This window comes from Oncorhynchus nerka, linkage group LG22 (assembly GCF_034236695.1).
Source record: "Oncorhynchus nerka isolate Pitt River linkage group LG22, Oner_Uvic_2.0, whole genome shotgun sequence".
NCBI classification, from domain to species: Eukaryota; Metazoa; Chordata; class Actinopteri; order Salmoniformes; family Salmonidae; genus Oncorhynchus; species Oncorhynchus nerka.
Window position 1 is genome coordinate 74,007,740 of NC_088417.1, and position 17,118 is coordinate 74,024,857.

Below are 17,118 nucleotides of genomic sequence, written 5' to 3' on the forward strand. Positions count from 1 at the left end.
TAGTGGAGCTTTGTTGCAGGGAAGGATATTCTATAGTAGTAACATTCACTCAGGTCATGTCACAGAGGGATGACATTTACATTTACATTTAAGTCATTTAGCAGACGCTCTTATCCAGAGCGACTTACAAATTGCCATATAAGTTGTATTGTCTCTGTATGGGGATGACTCTATTTGCATCAATGACAGTTTGCATACTTTTAAGAATCAGGATAGAGTGTAGAAGGTTAACACAATGACATAGCAGCAACCAGGGTTATTGCCTGCGTTCTTCATGATTACATACGGTAATATGTATGCTCGTGGCATTCTGCGCCTCAAAGGGGAATCTCAGCAATATCAAACTCCAGCCTGGTCAGGGGGGAAGGTAATGATGGGGGGATTGAAGCAATGATGATGATGTCATGGTGAAACAACCCCTGCTGCCACGGACACCCAAGAACATACACAAATCCTTACACATGTCAGTATTGAGGCTATTTCTTAATTGATTTGACTGAGGAGTCAGAAGCTGTGTATAAAAAGTAAGAAACTGTTCATCTCTGGCCTGCTTCACACTGGCCTCCACTGGTTACTCTATGGTAGTGCTCCTCTGTAATATACTTCACCTTGCTCACTTGCACAGCTCCTTGCACACTTTGCAATGAACTGATGCTTTGTACCGATAGAGGTATTATATAAACTTTTTGTATTGCTAGGTAGTACTGCACTGTTGGAGCTAGAAACACAAGTATTTTGATGCACCTGCGATAACATCTAAAAATCAGTGTACTCAACCAATAAATAAACATTGATTTAATCCAAGAGAATGGGACGATGATGATGATTAGGGTCCAGTTATGATTGTTATGCTTGTTACTATGATTAACCATTGCCATTGGCAATATAATGATGATTATCATTTTTCTGTAATACATTTTTCTGTAATCAACACCAACGTCTTGCTCCCGGACAAACTAAACACCTTCTTCGCCCGTTTTGAGGAAAACACAGTGCCACCGACATGGGTCCCTCCCGAGGACTGTGGGCTCTCGTTCATCATGGCTGACGTAAGACATTTAAGCTTGTTAACCCACGCAAGGCTGCCGATGCAATCGCCATTGCATTGCACACTACCCTATCCCATCTGGACAAGAGGAATACCTATGTAAGAATGTTGTTCATTGACTACAGCTCAGCCTTCAACACCATAGTACCCTCCAAGCTCATCAATAAGCTTGGGCCTGGGACTGAACCCCACCCTGTGCAACTGTGTCCTGGACTTCCTGACGGGCCGCCCCCGGGTGGTGGATGTAGGAAACAACACCTCGACTACGCTGATCCTCAACACAGGGTGCTCAGCCCCCTCCTGTACTCCTTGCATGGCCATGCATGCCTTCAGCTCAATCATCAAGTTTGCAGACGACACAACAGTAGTAGGCCAGATTTCCAACAATGACGAGGCAGCCTACAGTGAGGAGGTGAGGGCTCTGGCAGAGTGGTGCCAGGAAAATAAGCTCTCCCTCAACGTCAACAAAGATTAAGGAAATGATCGTGGACTTCAGGAGACAGCAGAGGGAGCATGCCTCCATCAACATCGACGGGGCAGCAGCGGAGAAGGTGAAAAACTTAAAGTTCCTTGGAATACATATCACAGACAATCTGAAATTGTCCACCCACACAGACAGTGCAGCGATGAAGGCAAAACAGTGTATTTTCAACCTCAGGAGGCTAAAGAATTTCTGCTTTTCCCCTAAGACCCTTTCAAACTTTTACACATTGAACCCTAACCCTAACCCTAACCCATTGAGAGCATCCTATCGGGTTGTATCGCTGTCTGGTATGGCAACTGCACCGCTTGCAACCGCAGGGCTCTCCAGAGGGTGGTGCAGTCTGCCCAACGCATCACCGGGGGCACACTGCATGTCCTCCAGGACACCTACAGCAGCAGATGTCACAGGAAGGCCAAAAAGATCATCAAGGACATAAACCACCGAGCCACGGCTTGTTCACCCCGCTATCATCCAAAAAGCGAGGTTAGTACAGGTGCATCAAAGCTGGGACCAAGAGACTGAAAAACAGCTTCTATCTCAAGGCCATCAGACTGCCATCACTAGCCGGCCTCCACCCAATACCCTGCCCTGAACTTAGTCACTGTCACTAGCCGGCTACCACCCGGTTACTCAACCCTGCACCTTAGAGGCTACTGCTCTGTGTACATAGACATGGAATCACTGGTTACTTTAATAATGTTTACATACTGTTTTACTAATTTCATATGTATATACTGTATTCTAGTCAATGTCATCCTATTCAACTATTGCTATATACTATTCTATTCTATCCTACGTATTCTACAGATATATATATATATATAGTATATATATATATATATATATTTATATTACAGACTCCGACATTGTCGGAGTCCGTAATATAAATATATATCTGTAGAATATATATATATATATATACTATTCTATATATATATACTATTCTATCCTACGTGCAGAATACGTAGGATAGATATATATGTATATTCCCGGACTCCGACATTGCTCGTCCTAATATTTATATTTTTCTTAATTTAATTATTTTATTTGTGTGTATTGTTGTGAGTAGTTAGATAGTACTGCACTGTTGGAGCTAGGAACACAAGCATTTCGCTACATCCACAATAATGTCTTCTAAATATGTGTATGCACCAATAAAATGTTATTTTATTTGATTGCGTCATTTTCTTCTTTTTTTTAACGAAGATTAAGGTTCTACACTTACACCATGTTTTCTGGGAAATATAGTTTTTCTATGAATGTATCTTGATGATTTAGTTGAGAATAGTGAGCAGTATGCGAACATATCCCAGAATGCAATGTGGCAATTGGCAAACGGGTAATGTTGTGGGACAATAAACACATTTAGCTGTTGTCAATTTATAGCTGCTAATAGCTGACTGGTGCTGGAAGAACATCGTATGGTTCGAAGGAGGGGGAAGATTTGTATTTGACTGAACGGCCTTGGCCCCGCGTTCGACAGCATGGAGAAACAGTTGCATTTGAATGTGTTAGCTTCCAGACCTCCCGTTTCAGGAGGCTTGCAGTCGCGGTCTAAAATGAGAATGGGGTGAGTTCACAGCTAGTTTTGAGATGGTTGGCGATGCTATAATCAGATAGTTGTCTGGCTCTTGTTGCTAAACCCTACAACTTGTGAATGCGTAACTAACCTGAGCCAACAACAGTCTTTTCCTCTTTTAACTTTTGTGGTAAAACTAGCTAGCTAAGTTCAAAACGTATCTAGCTAGCTAGTAAGCTAACTAGATAACAGTTAAATATATCTGACAGCTGACATTAGGTACTGAAAATAATACAGTTTTTCAATCCTATCTTGTGAACAATGCTCCTCTTCACGTGTTGTTTAATTGTTCCATTTAAGTGCGAAAGCCAGCTGGTTTTGACAGGTCAGTACATTAGGAGCATCATCTGTTAAGTCCCAGTCAACAAGCTACCGTGTTATGAAATAAGTTAGCTTGATAGCTACGAATCTTTTATGGATTATGCTGCCTCCATATTCTTCAATATTAGTGTTTCACATGGGTCGTTGATGGTCCAATTTATGAACCGGTATCTCTAAAATGAATCCACCCTCTTTGTTGTGTTGGTATCCCTCCTTCCTCTCTGTTACCAGAGCTGCTGTCATAGTCCCTCCCGTGTCATGACCAATGATTTATCATCTAAATCACTGGTCATGACTCAATTTCTTACTTTATAGTTAAGAAGTCATTCTCACAGGTAATCACTATTTGATCAATAAGGTCTTTCTGCTTCATCTGATTTGAATGGTTTCATAATTATTGGTATACAACATCCACTGATTAATTAACCATACAGTTGATGGCATGCCCCTGAGTGTATATGAGAACATGACATTTACAGCTTGAGCTAGGGTTAATAAGGGTTAATGTAGGACTACACTGGGGTAAATTCTTTTAAATGAAATCCCTTTTTGTCTGCCTCACTTTTGATTTCTACATAACTTTCCATACACGTTTGCCCATAAATGAAGTGGTTGGAAAGTAACTTTTTCTTTAGATAAAGGTTCTCAAAGTTGACCCATTTTGCATACCCCACCATCCATGTCTTCATCACTGGGAAATATAAACGGTCTAGTTTGATATAATTTTAAAGCTTGCCTACAAGGCTTAAAAAATATGTCATAATTAGTTTTTGAATATATAAACATTACGTTTTTAAACCTGTAGTGTAAATTATCAAAAAATGCTTAAACTATTTTTTAATTCATATTTGCATATTTTGTAGCTTAAACCCTACTTTACAACATTTGAGGTTTTTGATGTCCCTGACATCATTTGAGACATATGCTATTGAATACAGGGTGGGTGTCATTTCAATCATAGAAATATAATTCATATAATGGACCTATTCTTCCATATCACAGCAATTTAGCTGATACACCGTTGAAATGTAAATTGAATTAACATTTTTACTTCTAATTACTACCACAAAGATGACCACTGTCAAATGTCAACTTAAATGGTCATGTCTATCTATTATCTACATTTATATGATTTCAATAGGTTTCCTATAAAGAATTGACAGTATAATTTCAATTTCGTCTATTCCCATTCAAGTTCTCTGATTTGTGGACTTCTAACCATCTTTGTGGTCCCATTTGAAAGTTGACATTTAAATTGTATTCCCATTTTAGTACATTTATCAGCCAAAACGTGACAACCACCAAGAGCATCTTGTCTCAAACAATGGCGGGCACAACATAAAAACCTCAGATTATGTAAAATAGGGTTTTAAGCTACAACACATGTAAATATGAGGGGGGAAATGATTTCATGCATTTTTAGATAATTGACAGGTTAAAAAAAATTACAAGTTTTATTTAAAAAACAGTTTTTTCAAGAAATGATAAAATATTGAAATTATATCAATCTCAACCATTTATCCTTTCCAGTGGTGAAGACATGGATGTTTCATGGTATGGTGGGATATGCAAAATGGGTCAACTTTGAGCACTTATCTCTTGAATGTTTTGGCATTCAGGTCCAAAATGTCACTTTCTGAGCACTTCTACACTGGGCAAATATGTATGGAAGGTTTTGTTCAAATCAAAAGGGGTGCTGTCAAAAAGTGATTGAATTCAAATGGATTTACCCACTGTTTAAAATCCTCTTTTTGCTTGATACTCAACCTGGCTAACACACAGACCTGGACGGAAGAGAGACTTCTCCCCTCTCTCCTGGAGTGAATACTTTGAAGCGATGGAAGATGTAGAAGTGGAAAACGATAACGGCAAAGATATATCCTTTACTGTGGCTCCCATAAGTGTGCTAATGTTCATCTACACATGGAATTGAACCATGAATGATGTATCATATTTTTTGAAACACTTACTGAAGAGAATTCATTTTATATTGTGTAATATAGAACTCCTGATCCAGTGCATCATAAGCATATCTCCATTGTGAATGTGTCTATACTCTATATTCCTTGACTACTCTGCACACGTTCAGAATCTACTGCAGCGGCCAGCATGGTCCTGTGCTGCTCCTGCTCCATGGAGGAGGCCACTCTGCTCTCTCCTGGGCTGTGTTCACTGTGAGTAATACTATCAAATACCAGATAGAGCACCCATACTGTTTTATGTACACACACTACCATCACATGTCCTGCATTTACAGAGCCTTCAGAAAGTATTCATACCCCTTGACTTATTCCACATTTTGTTGAGTTTAGGGCTGTGGCGGTCATTACTTTTTGTCAGCTGGTATTTTCATGCAAAAGACTGCCAGTCTGACCGTTAATTAACATAAAGATGTTTAGCATCTCCAGGCATACAAGCCACTGATATGCACCTAAAAAAAAAACAAGTCTAATAAATACATTTTAATATAGTCTAATAAATCTATTTAACTAGATTTAGAATGGCCCATTATCAAATTGGCAGTGGGATAAAGACATGTCATCATTATGTATTCCAATAGCAAATGGAGGCCGCTTTTCCGGCTTGTTAGTTTTTCAATCCTATGCTGGGTAGGCTACTCCGGATATTTCACTCCATCTATCAACCACTGTTTGAGGAGCATGCAGCCTCTTGCTTTGCAACAGGGGATTTTCTGCCCAAACTCTGTATGCCATGGGATCTCCAACCCTGTTCCTAGAGACTGGGCGTGGTTTAGACTCACCCAGCCTATCGTTGATTGTTGTCGTACGAGCTGGTACCAGCCCCCGGGCGCTCCAGTTGATAGATGTAACTGTTGCTGTGTCGAGTATCTATGCGCTCATTCCCTAGATACCGTTATCACATATCGGGTTTCTGTTATTGTTAAGTTTGAGTTCTAACAAAAAACAGTCTGTGGTTTGCTACACTACGTTCTGTATGTGTCCGTTTTTATGTTTTTCTGTATTTTTCCATCATGAGAAAGGCCGATGGCCCTGAAACTGTTAACAATGTTTCAAGTCAGCTATGTTGCATAACACATACATACATACATCCACACAAGCCATCAGCAGATAATATTCAATCACATATATGGTAACGGGCTATAGTGCATAACAGTGTCCTCATACTACCCATTGCTTAATTTGGGAAACCAAGGGAAATCTGTTCGGGGACATTGATAGTAACATGTTTTCACAACAAAACATATTTCATGAAACTATTGACAGAACCTCTCTGTGCGCACGAGAACAGAATTAAGGAGAGAGGAGGAGATGGAAATACACAGTGGTGAGATTCTGTAGCTAAAGGTAATGTCAGCCTATTAATTATGAAAATATAAAAATGCCCTATTACTAGGCTATTCAAAATCAAACACAAATTCACTATAATTATAGGCTAACTCTGTAAGCCGCCCTGCACAATCAATGAACCAACAGCATCACCTAGGCCTATACGTTCGCTCCCAAACTCATGGATAGAAAGTTTGGAGCGTAGCATGAGGAAACAAGTCCATCCAGTATGCATACAGTCCACTCTCAAAGGTGGTTACTAGAATAAAACTTTTTGGGAATAAGGCTAGACCAATTATGTACCAAACACATTTGAAATCTTTAATTTTAAAAATATTTTTCTGCCGTGCATAGTATGCGGTAGGCTATATATTGTATAACAGCAGAATCATTATTTTAATTCAGGATATTTTTTGAGGCTTGGGCTCATATATAGGCCTATGCATATGTGTGTTTTGAATAATCCTCACCTTAGAAAGTGCTATCCATTTCGTTGTTATTCTTAGAAACAACATGCACAACGTCCATATTTTCCACTTTTTTTTCTTCAAATCAATCAGTTAGGTGAGTTAAAAAAAAAAAAGCGTGATACTGTTTTGATTGTGATTTTCGAATCCATTTGCATTGATGTCAGAGTGGTTAGAGGGACAACAGAGCCCTGCATACTAGGCAATTAGCGTGTTGGGTACTACCAATGCATGTCCTGAGTGCATAAAAGGAGATTACCGTGACTCAATGGTCACTTGGAATTTTACTGCAGTCATGACTGGTGGTAATATGGTCACCGCAACAGCCCTAGTTGTGACAGCCTGAATTCAAAATGGATTAAATTGATTTCTTATCTCACACATCTACGCACAATAGCCCATAATGACAAAGTGAAAACATGTTTTTAGACATTTTTGCAAATTTATTGAAAACGAAATACGTTATTCCACACCCTTGAGTCTTTTGTAGAAGCAGCAATTACAGCTGTGAGTCTTTCTGTGTAAGTATCGAAGAGCTTTCCACACCTGGATTGTGAAACATTTGGCCATTATTCTTTTCAAAATTCTTGGCAAATTGGCTGTTGATCATTGCTAGACAACAATTTAAGTCTTTCCATAGATTTTCAACTATGTTTAAGTCAAAACTGTAACTTGGCCACTCAGGAACAGTCATTGTCTTCTTGGTAAGCAACTCCAGTATAGATTTGGCCTTGTTTTAGGTTATTGTCCTGCTGAAAGGTGAATTCATCTCCCAGTGTCTAATGGAAAGCAGACTGAACCAGGGGCCTCATTTATCAATATTGCATAGACACTATTATAAAATACTACTTACGAATGGAATTTAAAATGTACGTATGCATAGAAAAAGTGTGTTTTATCAAACAGTCCTACGAGCGTCATGCACACATTTTGTATTTCGAAATGCCCCTAATTAGCCATATATGGGCAAAATCATCCCTTTTAAGCATATAGGGAATATACAAGACCGTATGATGAAATACAATGGTGCAACCAAAAAAAGCTATGAAAAAAACACTTTTCCAAGACTGGAATAGAGGTGCTAGTGTCAGATTGATTACAACCAAAAGGTTTTATTTGACTTGCTCAGATGTGGTTTTACCAGTAAAAATAAAAACATAGCTACAAAGAGAGGACAATTCAAGTTGCTTTAGAAATGGCAAATACTTCAAATGAGTAGGCAACACTCACCATCCTCAACAGCTCCCTCCGGTAGGCGTATAGGCCCACATTGCTATTCTGCGGACGGACGAGTCATGAGTTTCACCTGGCAACCTTGCCACCACATTCAGTAGTGCTTTTTTGCACATTGCATAATCACCTGCACATTAAGAGTGGAAGCCTTTTTGTGTTAACATAGCCTAGTTGAACTCGTTTTGGAATGGTGCTTTTATGGTGACATGGGAGCTGTTTTTTTTTCTTTGGGAACCCATTGATGTCAAAGAAACCCCTCTTAGCCTGTTGTGCCATGGTGTATGGGAATTGTATGTTTCAGCTTGTTTTTCTGATGATTGAATCCAAAACATTTGCTCATTGAAGGATGTGAAATGCCGGTCGGCAAGCTCCTGCCTGAAAAGTGCCCATACCCGAGGGTAGCGAGCACTTGATGTGCACCCGAATGGTATGTGTTTCCCTTTCAAAAGTAGGTCTTAAATCCTCACAAAGATCCCATAACATTGGTTTTGGGAAATTATATCTGATGAGCCAATATGTACTTTCTGCAAAAATTCCCACCTGTCTCAAACTCACTCTCATTACATCACTCTCATTACATTTACATTACCAGAAATATTGTATTTTCATCTGTTTGAATGCTGGTGTACAAAATGGAAAGTAAAAGACGCAAAAACAAAGCTTAAGAACTGGAAGCATAGAAATAGTGCACATATAACATATCTACTGCTTCTTAGACTTGCTTTCGATGAGAATAGCAGATCTATAACATACTTTTCTATGATTTTAGGTCAGTCTCCCAAAAGGTTACGTTATTGCAGCTTTAAGCAAATGTTTACTTCTGAACTCATTTAGGCTTGCCATAACAAAGGGGTTGATTACTTATTGACTCTTAAGACATTCAAGCTTTTCATGTTTAATTAATTTGTAAAAATTTCTGAAAACATAATTCCACTTTGACATTATGGGGTATTGTGTGTAGGCCAGTGACAAATAAAAATCTAAATTTAATCCATTTCCAATTCAGAAAAAGTCAAGGAGTGTGAATACTTTCTGAAAGGGCACTGTAAGGTTGTATTGAGTGACTGTTGAAGATTTTTATTTAAAAAAATATTATAATAATAATTTCCCCTTTATTTGACCAGGTAGGCCAGTTGAGAACAAGTTCTCATTTACAACTGAGACCTGGCCAAGATAATGCAAAGTAGTGCGACACAAACAACACAGTTACACATGGGATAAACAAACGTACAGTCAATAACACAATAGAAAAATGTATATACAGTGTGTGCAAATGTAGTAAGATTAGGGAGGTAAGGCAATAAATAGGCCATACTGGTGAAATAATTACGACATTGACGACATTGATGTATACAGAGAAAAGAGTGGCAATTCTCGGGCCAAGAGGTCCAGACAGCAGTCCCTCCGATTTTACACACTGAACTCTATCTGAGAATTAGTTGGTGAACCAGGCGAGGCAGTCATTTGAGAAACCAAGGCTGTTGAGTTTGCCGATAAGAATGCGGTGATTGACAGTCGAAAGCCTTGGCCAGGTCGATGAAGACGGCTGCACATTACTGTCTTTTATCGATGGAGGTTATGATATCGTTTAGGACCTTGAGCGTGGCTGAGGTGCACCCATGACCAGCTCGGAAACCAGATTGCATAGCAGAGAATGTACAGTGGGATTCGAAATGGTCGGTGATCTGTTTGTTAACTTGGCTTTCGATGACTTTTAGAAAGGCAGGGTAGGATAGATATTGGCCTGTAACAGTTTAGGTATAGAGGGTCTTCCCCTTTGAAGAGGGGGATGACTGCGGCAGCTTTCCAATCTTTAGGCATCTCAGACGATGAAAGAGAGGTTGAACAGGCTAGTAATAGGGGTTGCAACCATTGCGGTGGATAATTTTAGGGAGGTTCCAGATTGTCTAGCCCAGCTGATTTATAGTTTTCCAGATTTTGCAGCTCGTTCAGAACATCAGCTATCTGGATTTGGGTGAAGGATAAATGGCGGGAGGCTTGGGCAAGTTTCTGTGGGGGATGCAGAGCTGTTGTGTGAACCAAAGGCTATATCTGTTCTTAGTTCTACATTTTTTGAATGGGGCATGCTTATTTAAGATGGTGAGAAAAGCACTTTTAAAGAATAGTCAGGCATCTTCTACTGACTGAATGAGGTCAATATCCTTCCAGGATACCCGGGCCAGGTTGATTAGAAAGGCCTGCTCGCTGAAGTGTTTTAGGGAGCGTTTGATAGTGCTGAGGGGTGGTCGTTTGACCACGGACGCAGGCAATGAGGCAGTGATCGCTGAGATCCTGGTTGAAGACAGCAGAGGTGTATTTTGAGGGCAGGTTGGTCAGGATGATATCTATGAGGGTGCCTGTGTTTACAGATATGGGGTTGTACATGGTAGGGTCCTTCATCATTTGTGTGAGATTGAGGGCATCTTGCTTAGATCGTAGGATGGCCTGGGTGTTAAGCATGTCCCAGTTTAGGTCACCTAACAGTACAAACTCTGAAGATAAGTGGGGGGCAATTAATTCACATATGGTGTCCAGGGCACAGCTGAGGGTGGTCTATAATAACAGTGAGAGACTTATTTCTGGAAAGGTGGATTTTTAAAAGTAGAAGCTCGAACTGTTTGGGCACAGACCTGGATAGCATGACAGAACTCTGCAGTAGATTGCAACTCCATCCCCTTTGGCAGTTCTATCTTGGTGGAAAATGTTGGGGATGGAAATTTCAGAATTTTTGGTGGCCTTCCTAAACCAGGATTCACACAAGATGGATCAGTATGTTTGTGAGCCTGCCTTATAATAACACAGACTGACACTGAATTCTGCCCAGAGTTAAGTTAACACAGTGGGTTTGTGCTTGCAGGCGGTGATATACAACAGAATTAACTGCCGGGTGGTGGCTATGGACCTCCGGGCCCATGGTGAGTGGCTAACTCTCCCTCATTGATAACACACATTCCTTCTGGTTACATCATATTCATGGTCTCAATAGCATTATTTTTTTTTAAATTATTTTCTTTCCCACAAAGGTGACACCAAAGTAAAGAATTCTGACGATCTCTCAGCGGAAACAATGGCCAAGTAAGTTGTCAGGAATGTTTTTTCTGTCATCATTCAGAGATGAGTGTTAAACAGGGTGTGTGATGGGGAAGGTATTGTGTTGTTTAGATGGGAGGAAACCGGACGGGACCTGAGGCAGTGGTGGAGGATTACTGTAAGGGGGTGGAGAGAACCTGTTGGAGAGCGAGGAGAACTGAGTCAGATGAGCTATCGGCTGCTGCTGTCTCCCATTGAGACACTGATCTGCTGTTTGATGCAAGGAGAGAACAGGCTTGCTGCAACCCCCAGAATAGTCTTGTTTACAAGGACAAAGTGCCAGTGGGAATAAACTGACATCTCTTTCCATCTCTTTCTATATTGTCTATCTTCTGTTGGGTGTGATTGTTTGAGGAGCTGGATTAGGCTGGTTTGTATGGATGAGATTGTTCTAGCAGTTAATTTATGCTGGTTTTGTCTCATCTCTCCACCAGGGACATTGGCAAAGTGGTAGAAACACTCTATGGAGAAAACCCACCTCCGATCATGATGATTGGACACAGCATGGGTGGAGCTATAGCAGTTCATACCGCTGCAGCAAACCACGTGCCGTCTTTACTTGGCCTGTGTGTGATTGATGTTGTGGAAGGTGATTATGGTGTTTGTTTGTTTGTCTCATGATCGGGACTTGTCATTTGATGATCAAACAAGCAGCAGTTGAGGAGCTGACAGAAGATTAATTTATGTATTTATTGTTTTAAACTATCATGTGACACACGGTGTCATTAATTCATTGATTGAGTGATTATTTCATAAAATTTCCACTTGTGTTTTTTCAGGCACAGCAATGGATGCCTTAAACAGTATGCAGAATTTCCTCAGGAGTCGGCCAAAGACCTTTAAGTCTGTGGAGAATGCCATTGAGTGGAGGTGTGAGATGCTGTCCATACACACAAGTGTAGAAATGCTCAGCAAATGCTTTACTAATAGAGCATATTCCAAGTCATGTGTTCTGATCTTGTCCCTCCCCCATTAGTGTGAAGAGTGGACAGATCCGAAACGTTGAGTCAGCCCGGGTGTCCATGGGAGGCCAGGTGAAAAAGTGCGTCTGGACCTGAGAAAAACTGGCTCAGAGGGCAAAATACCTTTTAAATTCATCAACTTCAAGGTGTGACTTTTCAGGACCTGTAACTAAACACAAGTTCTGACCTCCTCCATAGATGTGAGGAACCCCTCAACAGTCCAGGCGTCTCCAAGAGCATCATAGACGGCATCATTGAAGAGGAGGAGGAGGAGGAAGAGGAAGGAGAATCCAACCACAAAAGAAAGAAGGAGGATGACCAAGAGGTTAGGGATGGGATGATTGGGGGGGTAATGTTTATTTTTTTACAATATATTGTATACCTATGTATTCAGGTGTGTTTGTATGCGTGGGTCTTCTTAGGCATTAGTAGTTGGTGTATACATCTGGGTGCATATGTCATTTCCCACCTTTACAAAGTCTGTTGTAGTGTGTACATGAAGAGTAAATTTAAGGTTAACTGTCTCTTGGCCTTCTTCAGGTGAAGAAGGATACCCTTTATACCTGGCAGATTGATCTATCAAAGACAGAGAAGTACTGGGAGGGCTGGTTCAGTGGCCTGTCTGCCCTATTCCTTTCCTGTCCTGTGCCAAAACTGCTCCTGCTCGCTGGTGAGTCCCTCGATTCAGTACATTTTAATCCACATGATTTTTACACTTGTGTGTTTTCAATATAATTCAAATACATTTGTCTTTGACATTGGACTACAGCACACAATGTTGCGTATAACGTTTTTCCCTTTACAGGTGTGGACAGGCTTGACAAAGATCTCACAATTGGACAGATGCAAGGTGAGGACGGCCTCAGATTAATGTTTGTTAGGTTGGTTGTTGTTGACAATTGTGGTTCTGATGGTGACACTGACAATCCACTTAACATCGTTCCCCACTCCCTATGGTTTTACTGTAACATCTTCTAAATCCAATGGAAGCATATTGCACATAAAGATTTGTGTTCCATTTGTGTTCAGGGAAGTTCCAGATGCAGGTGCTCCCTCAGTGTGGCCATGCTGTCCATGAGGACGCCCCTGAAAAAGTGAGTGGGTATGAGGCTGAACAACTGCTTGTTAAATGTGTCGTTGTTTCCCATTTTGTTGCGATAGTAATTTCAGGCCAATATGTAAGTAATATTGCACACAAAATACTATTCTCAATGTCTGGGAACTAAACCGACATTGCTCTTGTTTCCCCAGGTAGCAGATGCTCTGGCCTCGTTCATGGTCCGTCACAAGTTCACTGAATTTAAGGAGGGTTTCCTGTGGTAAGACTAATTTAGCACGAATAGAAACACATTGTTTATTACCTTTTAAGTTTGCTCCTCCAGTAATCATTGTAAAGTCTCATTGTGAAGACCTACATAAGCATGTATCGCTTATCTGCACTGTTAAATGTTAAAACCACATGATTTGTGGACTAGTGGTTAGTGCTACCGCCTATAAGCACACATGCTTGCCGGTGTTGGCGAGGGTTAGAATGTCTGACTATCTTTCCCACTGTCCCTTCTCAGCCCAATAAAATATAACCCCCCCCTTAAAATATACACTAAGTCTACCAAACATCAGGAACTCTGTCCTTACATCAGGAACTCTGTCCTTACATCAGGAACTCTGTCCTTACATCAGGAACTCTGTCCTTACATCAGGAACTCTGTCCTTACATCAGGAACTCTGTCCCTTTTGACCTCAGAACAGCCTCAATTTGTTGGGGCATAGACTACAAGGTGTCAAGCATTCCACAGGGATGCTGGCCCATGTTGACTCATTTGACATTTTTGTAATTTAGTGATTTACTGTTAGTGCATTCATCTTGAGATAGCTAGGTGGGACAACCATGTCATAGTAAGCATTTTTACTGAGCAAAATGTACTATCAGCAAAGTTAGCTAATAAGGGGAAGGGGAAAAAAGTCAAGTGTGAGTGTTAGTTCACGAAAGGCTTTTTTTTTTGTGTGGGGGTCAGGGTGATGAGGGGGGGTGCGAGCAGGTGAGGAAGGGGTGTGAGCGGGTGCTGTGGCATGATTTAAGATACTCTTTGAAGAGGTAGGGTTTCAGATGTTTTCGGAAGATGCCCTAGATTCAGGGGCGTGCTAGGACAGAGAAGATCTTGGCCTGGGCTGAGCGGGAGCTGGGCTGAGCGGGAGCCTGGGCTGGGCTGAGCGGGAGCTGCCCTCTCGTAGGGATGGGAAGACCGAGACCAGAGGTGGCAGAATGGAGTGCTCGGGTTGAGGTGTAGGGTTTGATCAAAGCCTGAAGGCAGAGCGGGGCAGTTCCTTTTGCTATTCAGTAGGTAAGCACCATGGTCTTGTAGTAGATGCAAGCTTCGACTGGAAGCCAGTGTAGTGTGCGGAAGAGCGGGATGAAATGAAAGAACTTGGGAAGGTTGAACAACAGGTGGGCTGCTGCATTCTGGATAAATTTCATGGGTTTGATGGCACAAGCGGGGAGCCCAGCCAACAGCGAGTTGTAGTAGTCCAGACGGGACATGACAAGTGCCTGGATTAGGGCCTCTGCTGCTTCCTGTGTGAGTTAGGGTTGTACTCTATGGATGATGTAGAGCATGAACCTGCAGGAGCGAGTCACTGCTTTGTTTGCAGAGAACGACAGGGTGTTGTCCAGGGTCACACCAAGGTTCTTTGCACTCTCGGAGGGAGACACTGGAGTTGTCAACCGTGATGGATAGGTCTTTGAGCGGGCAGGCCTTCCCTGGGAGGAAGATCAGCTCCGTCTTGTGGAGAAGAGGAGCGGGCTTAGAACCGAGCCCCGGGGTACACCAGTTGTGAGTACGTACTGCAGACACAGATCCTCTCTACTTCACCTGGTAGGAGCGGCCTACCATATAGGATACAGGCCATGAATGTGCAGAGCCTCAGCTGTGAGAGTGTGGACTCCAATGCTTCCCACAGTTGTGTGTTCAGTGTGGAAAAACCCAACAGCGTTGCAGTTATTGACACACTCAAACCGGTGCGCCTGGCACCTACCATACCCCTTTGCAAGGCAATTAAATATTTTGTCTTGCCCATTCACCCTCTGAATGGTACACATTCACAACCCATGTCACAATGCTTAAAAATACTTATTTATCCTGTCACCTCTCCTTCATCTACACTGTTTAAGTGGATTTAACAGGTGACATCAATAAGGGATCATAGCTTTCTCCTGGATTCAACTGATCAGTCTGTCATGGAAAGAGCCAGTGTTCCTAATGTTTTGTATACTCAGTGTATGTGTATATATATTTTTAAATAAACAAATTATGGACATAATACAATAAGGTTTTGTAAAGATTGCTGCCACCAATATTGGTAGTTACTGTATAAGGTCTGTTCTGACACAAGTAATACTTTTTATGTCAAAATGGGATGCTTACTGGTACAGGAAAACCAAAAAGCATTTGTTTGTTTTGTTTTTTTACATTTTATTTATTTATTATTTTAACAGCTAACGGGACTCAAATCAACTACATAGACAAGTGCCAGTTTTGCCCTGGACCCATCCAGCAGTCATGGAGGAGATGCCTGGAGCCTCAAGGACACCATCTTCTGCCAAATACCCCCAACTGTGATAAAATAATGTTCATGAGCACTATATAACACTATACAAAATTCTCAGCACTTAAATTGGTAAAAAAAATATAATTTAAATGTATTGTTATTATTACTATTACTTATACTTTGACACTTATGGTTTTGCCTTTTTTTTTTTTTTTGAAAGCAGGTATTTTGTTTCACCCATCCCACTCAACATTTTTTATTTTCATTCCCTGTGATGCCTTTCCTGTTTCTTGTTACATTTCGGCCAGCTGCATCTTGTTGTGCTATGTGTTTAATGTTGTTGGATTTTAAGAATGATTAATAAAAATGGAAAAGGAATATTTCTCCCGATTTTTAAGTTCTGTTGTATGTCTGGTATATGCACTATTTATTTCCATGATAAACACAGACACCCATTATGGAGTATTTTGCAAGTGTACAAAACGGGGTCTCCCCATAGTCTTAAAACCAAATGGGCAGATTCATCAGCTTGAAGGAACAACGCTTTCTTCAATTGTACCATCACAGCAGGCTTGACTTTTCTAGTCCTGCAAGTTATGTAGTGTAGGAACCGGTTGTACGGCGCCATCCCTCAGCCCATATTTGAGGGGGCTCAAACGTCTTAGCAGGATGAGGAAGTTGACATACTGCAGGTCAGTAAAGAGAGCACTACTGCCTGCACTGGCCAGTGCGCTTTCTAAAGGTGCATACAGTACAGGAAAGAGAGGGACAGGCCCAACTGAACCATGTGCAGTAGCACTGTCTTGTGGGCCTTACTGGCTTTCGTTTTGTCAAAAAGGCAGACCTGGCTGCTACAATGATGGTGATGTACAGTACCAGTCAAAAGTTTGGACGCACCTATTCATTCAAGGGTTTCTTTCTTTTTCTACATTTTAGAATAATAGTAAAGACATCAAAACTATGAAATAACACACAGGAATCATGGAGTAACCAAAAAAGTGTTAAACAAATCAATATATTTTATATTTCAGATTATTCAAAATAGCCACCCTTTGCCTTGACAGGTTTGCACACTCTTGG

The 17,118-nt window shown here is 41.1% G+C and overlaps 1 protein-coding gene across 4 annotated transcripts; it reads left to right on the top strand.

The window, feature by feature from the left end:
- The first annotated feature begins 2,844 nt into the window (after positions 1-2,844).
- LOC115105687 (protein phosphatase methylesterase 1-like) lies at positions 2,845-16,416 on the top strand. Of its 4 annotated transcripts, XR_010460560.1 has the most exons (16): positions 2,845-3,102; positions 5,215-5,308; positions 5,514-5,606; positions 11,298-11,355; positions 11,464-11,515; positions 11,603-11,812; positions 11,965-12,119; positions 12,310-12,400; positions 12,507-12,572; positions 12,691-12,817; positions 13,033-13,162; positions 13,298-13,342; positions 13,522-13,586; positions 13,744-13,811; positions 15,142-15,327; positions 15,986-16,416. XR_010460560.1 is itself a non-coding variant. In XM_029627981.2 (15 exons), the coding sequence occupies exons 1-15, from the start codon at positions 3,017-3,019 to the stop codon at positions 15,987-15,989; spliced, it is 1,344 nt and encodes a 447-aa protein (XP_029483841.1). In that variant the 5' UTR covers positions 2,846-3,016; the 3' UTR covers positions 15,990-16,416. The 4 variants fall into 4 exon arrangements, 3 of the variants coding, with proteins under 3 accessions (XP_029483841.1, XP_064863462.1, XP_029483842.1); XM_029627981.2 differs by lacking the exon at positions 15,142-15,327 and having other exon boundaries at positions 2,846-3,102; XM_065007390.1 differs by lacking the exon at positions 15,142-15,327 and having other exon boundaries at positions 2,847-3,102; positions 11,603-11,749.
- Positions 16,417-17,118: the final 702 nt, after the last annotated feature.

Excerpts from the sequence above, each read along its gene's own strand:
- LOC115105687 (XM_029627981.2), top strand. The coding sequence starts at position 3,017 with ATGGAGAAACAGTTGCATTTGAATGTGTTAGCTTCCAGACCTCCCGTT. Across the intron at positions 5,309-5,513 it reads AAAACGATAACGGCAAAGAT|ACGTTCAGAATCTACTGCAG; the intron begins ATATCCTTTACT and ends ACTACTCTGCAC. Across the intron at positions 12,401-12,506 it reads GAGAATGCCATTGAGTGGAG|TGTGAAGAGTGGACAGATCC; the intron begins GTGTGAGATGCT and ends CTCCCCCATTAG.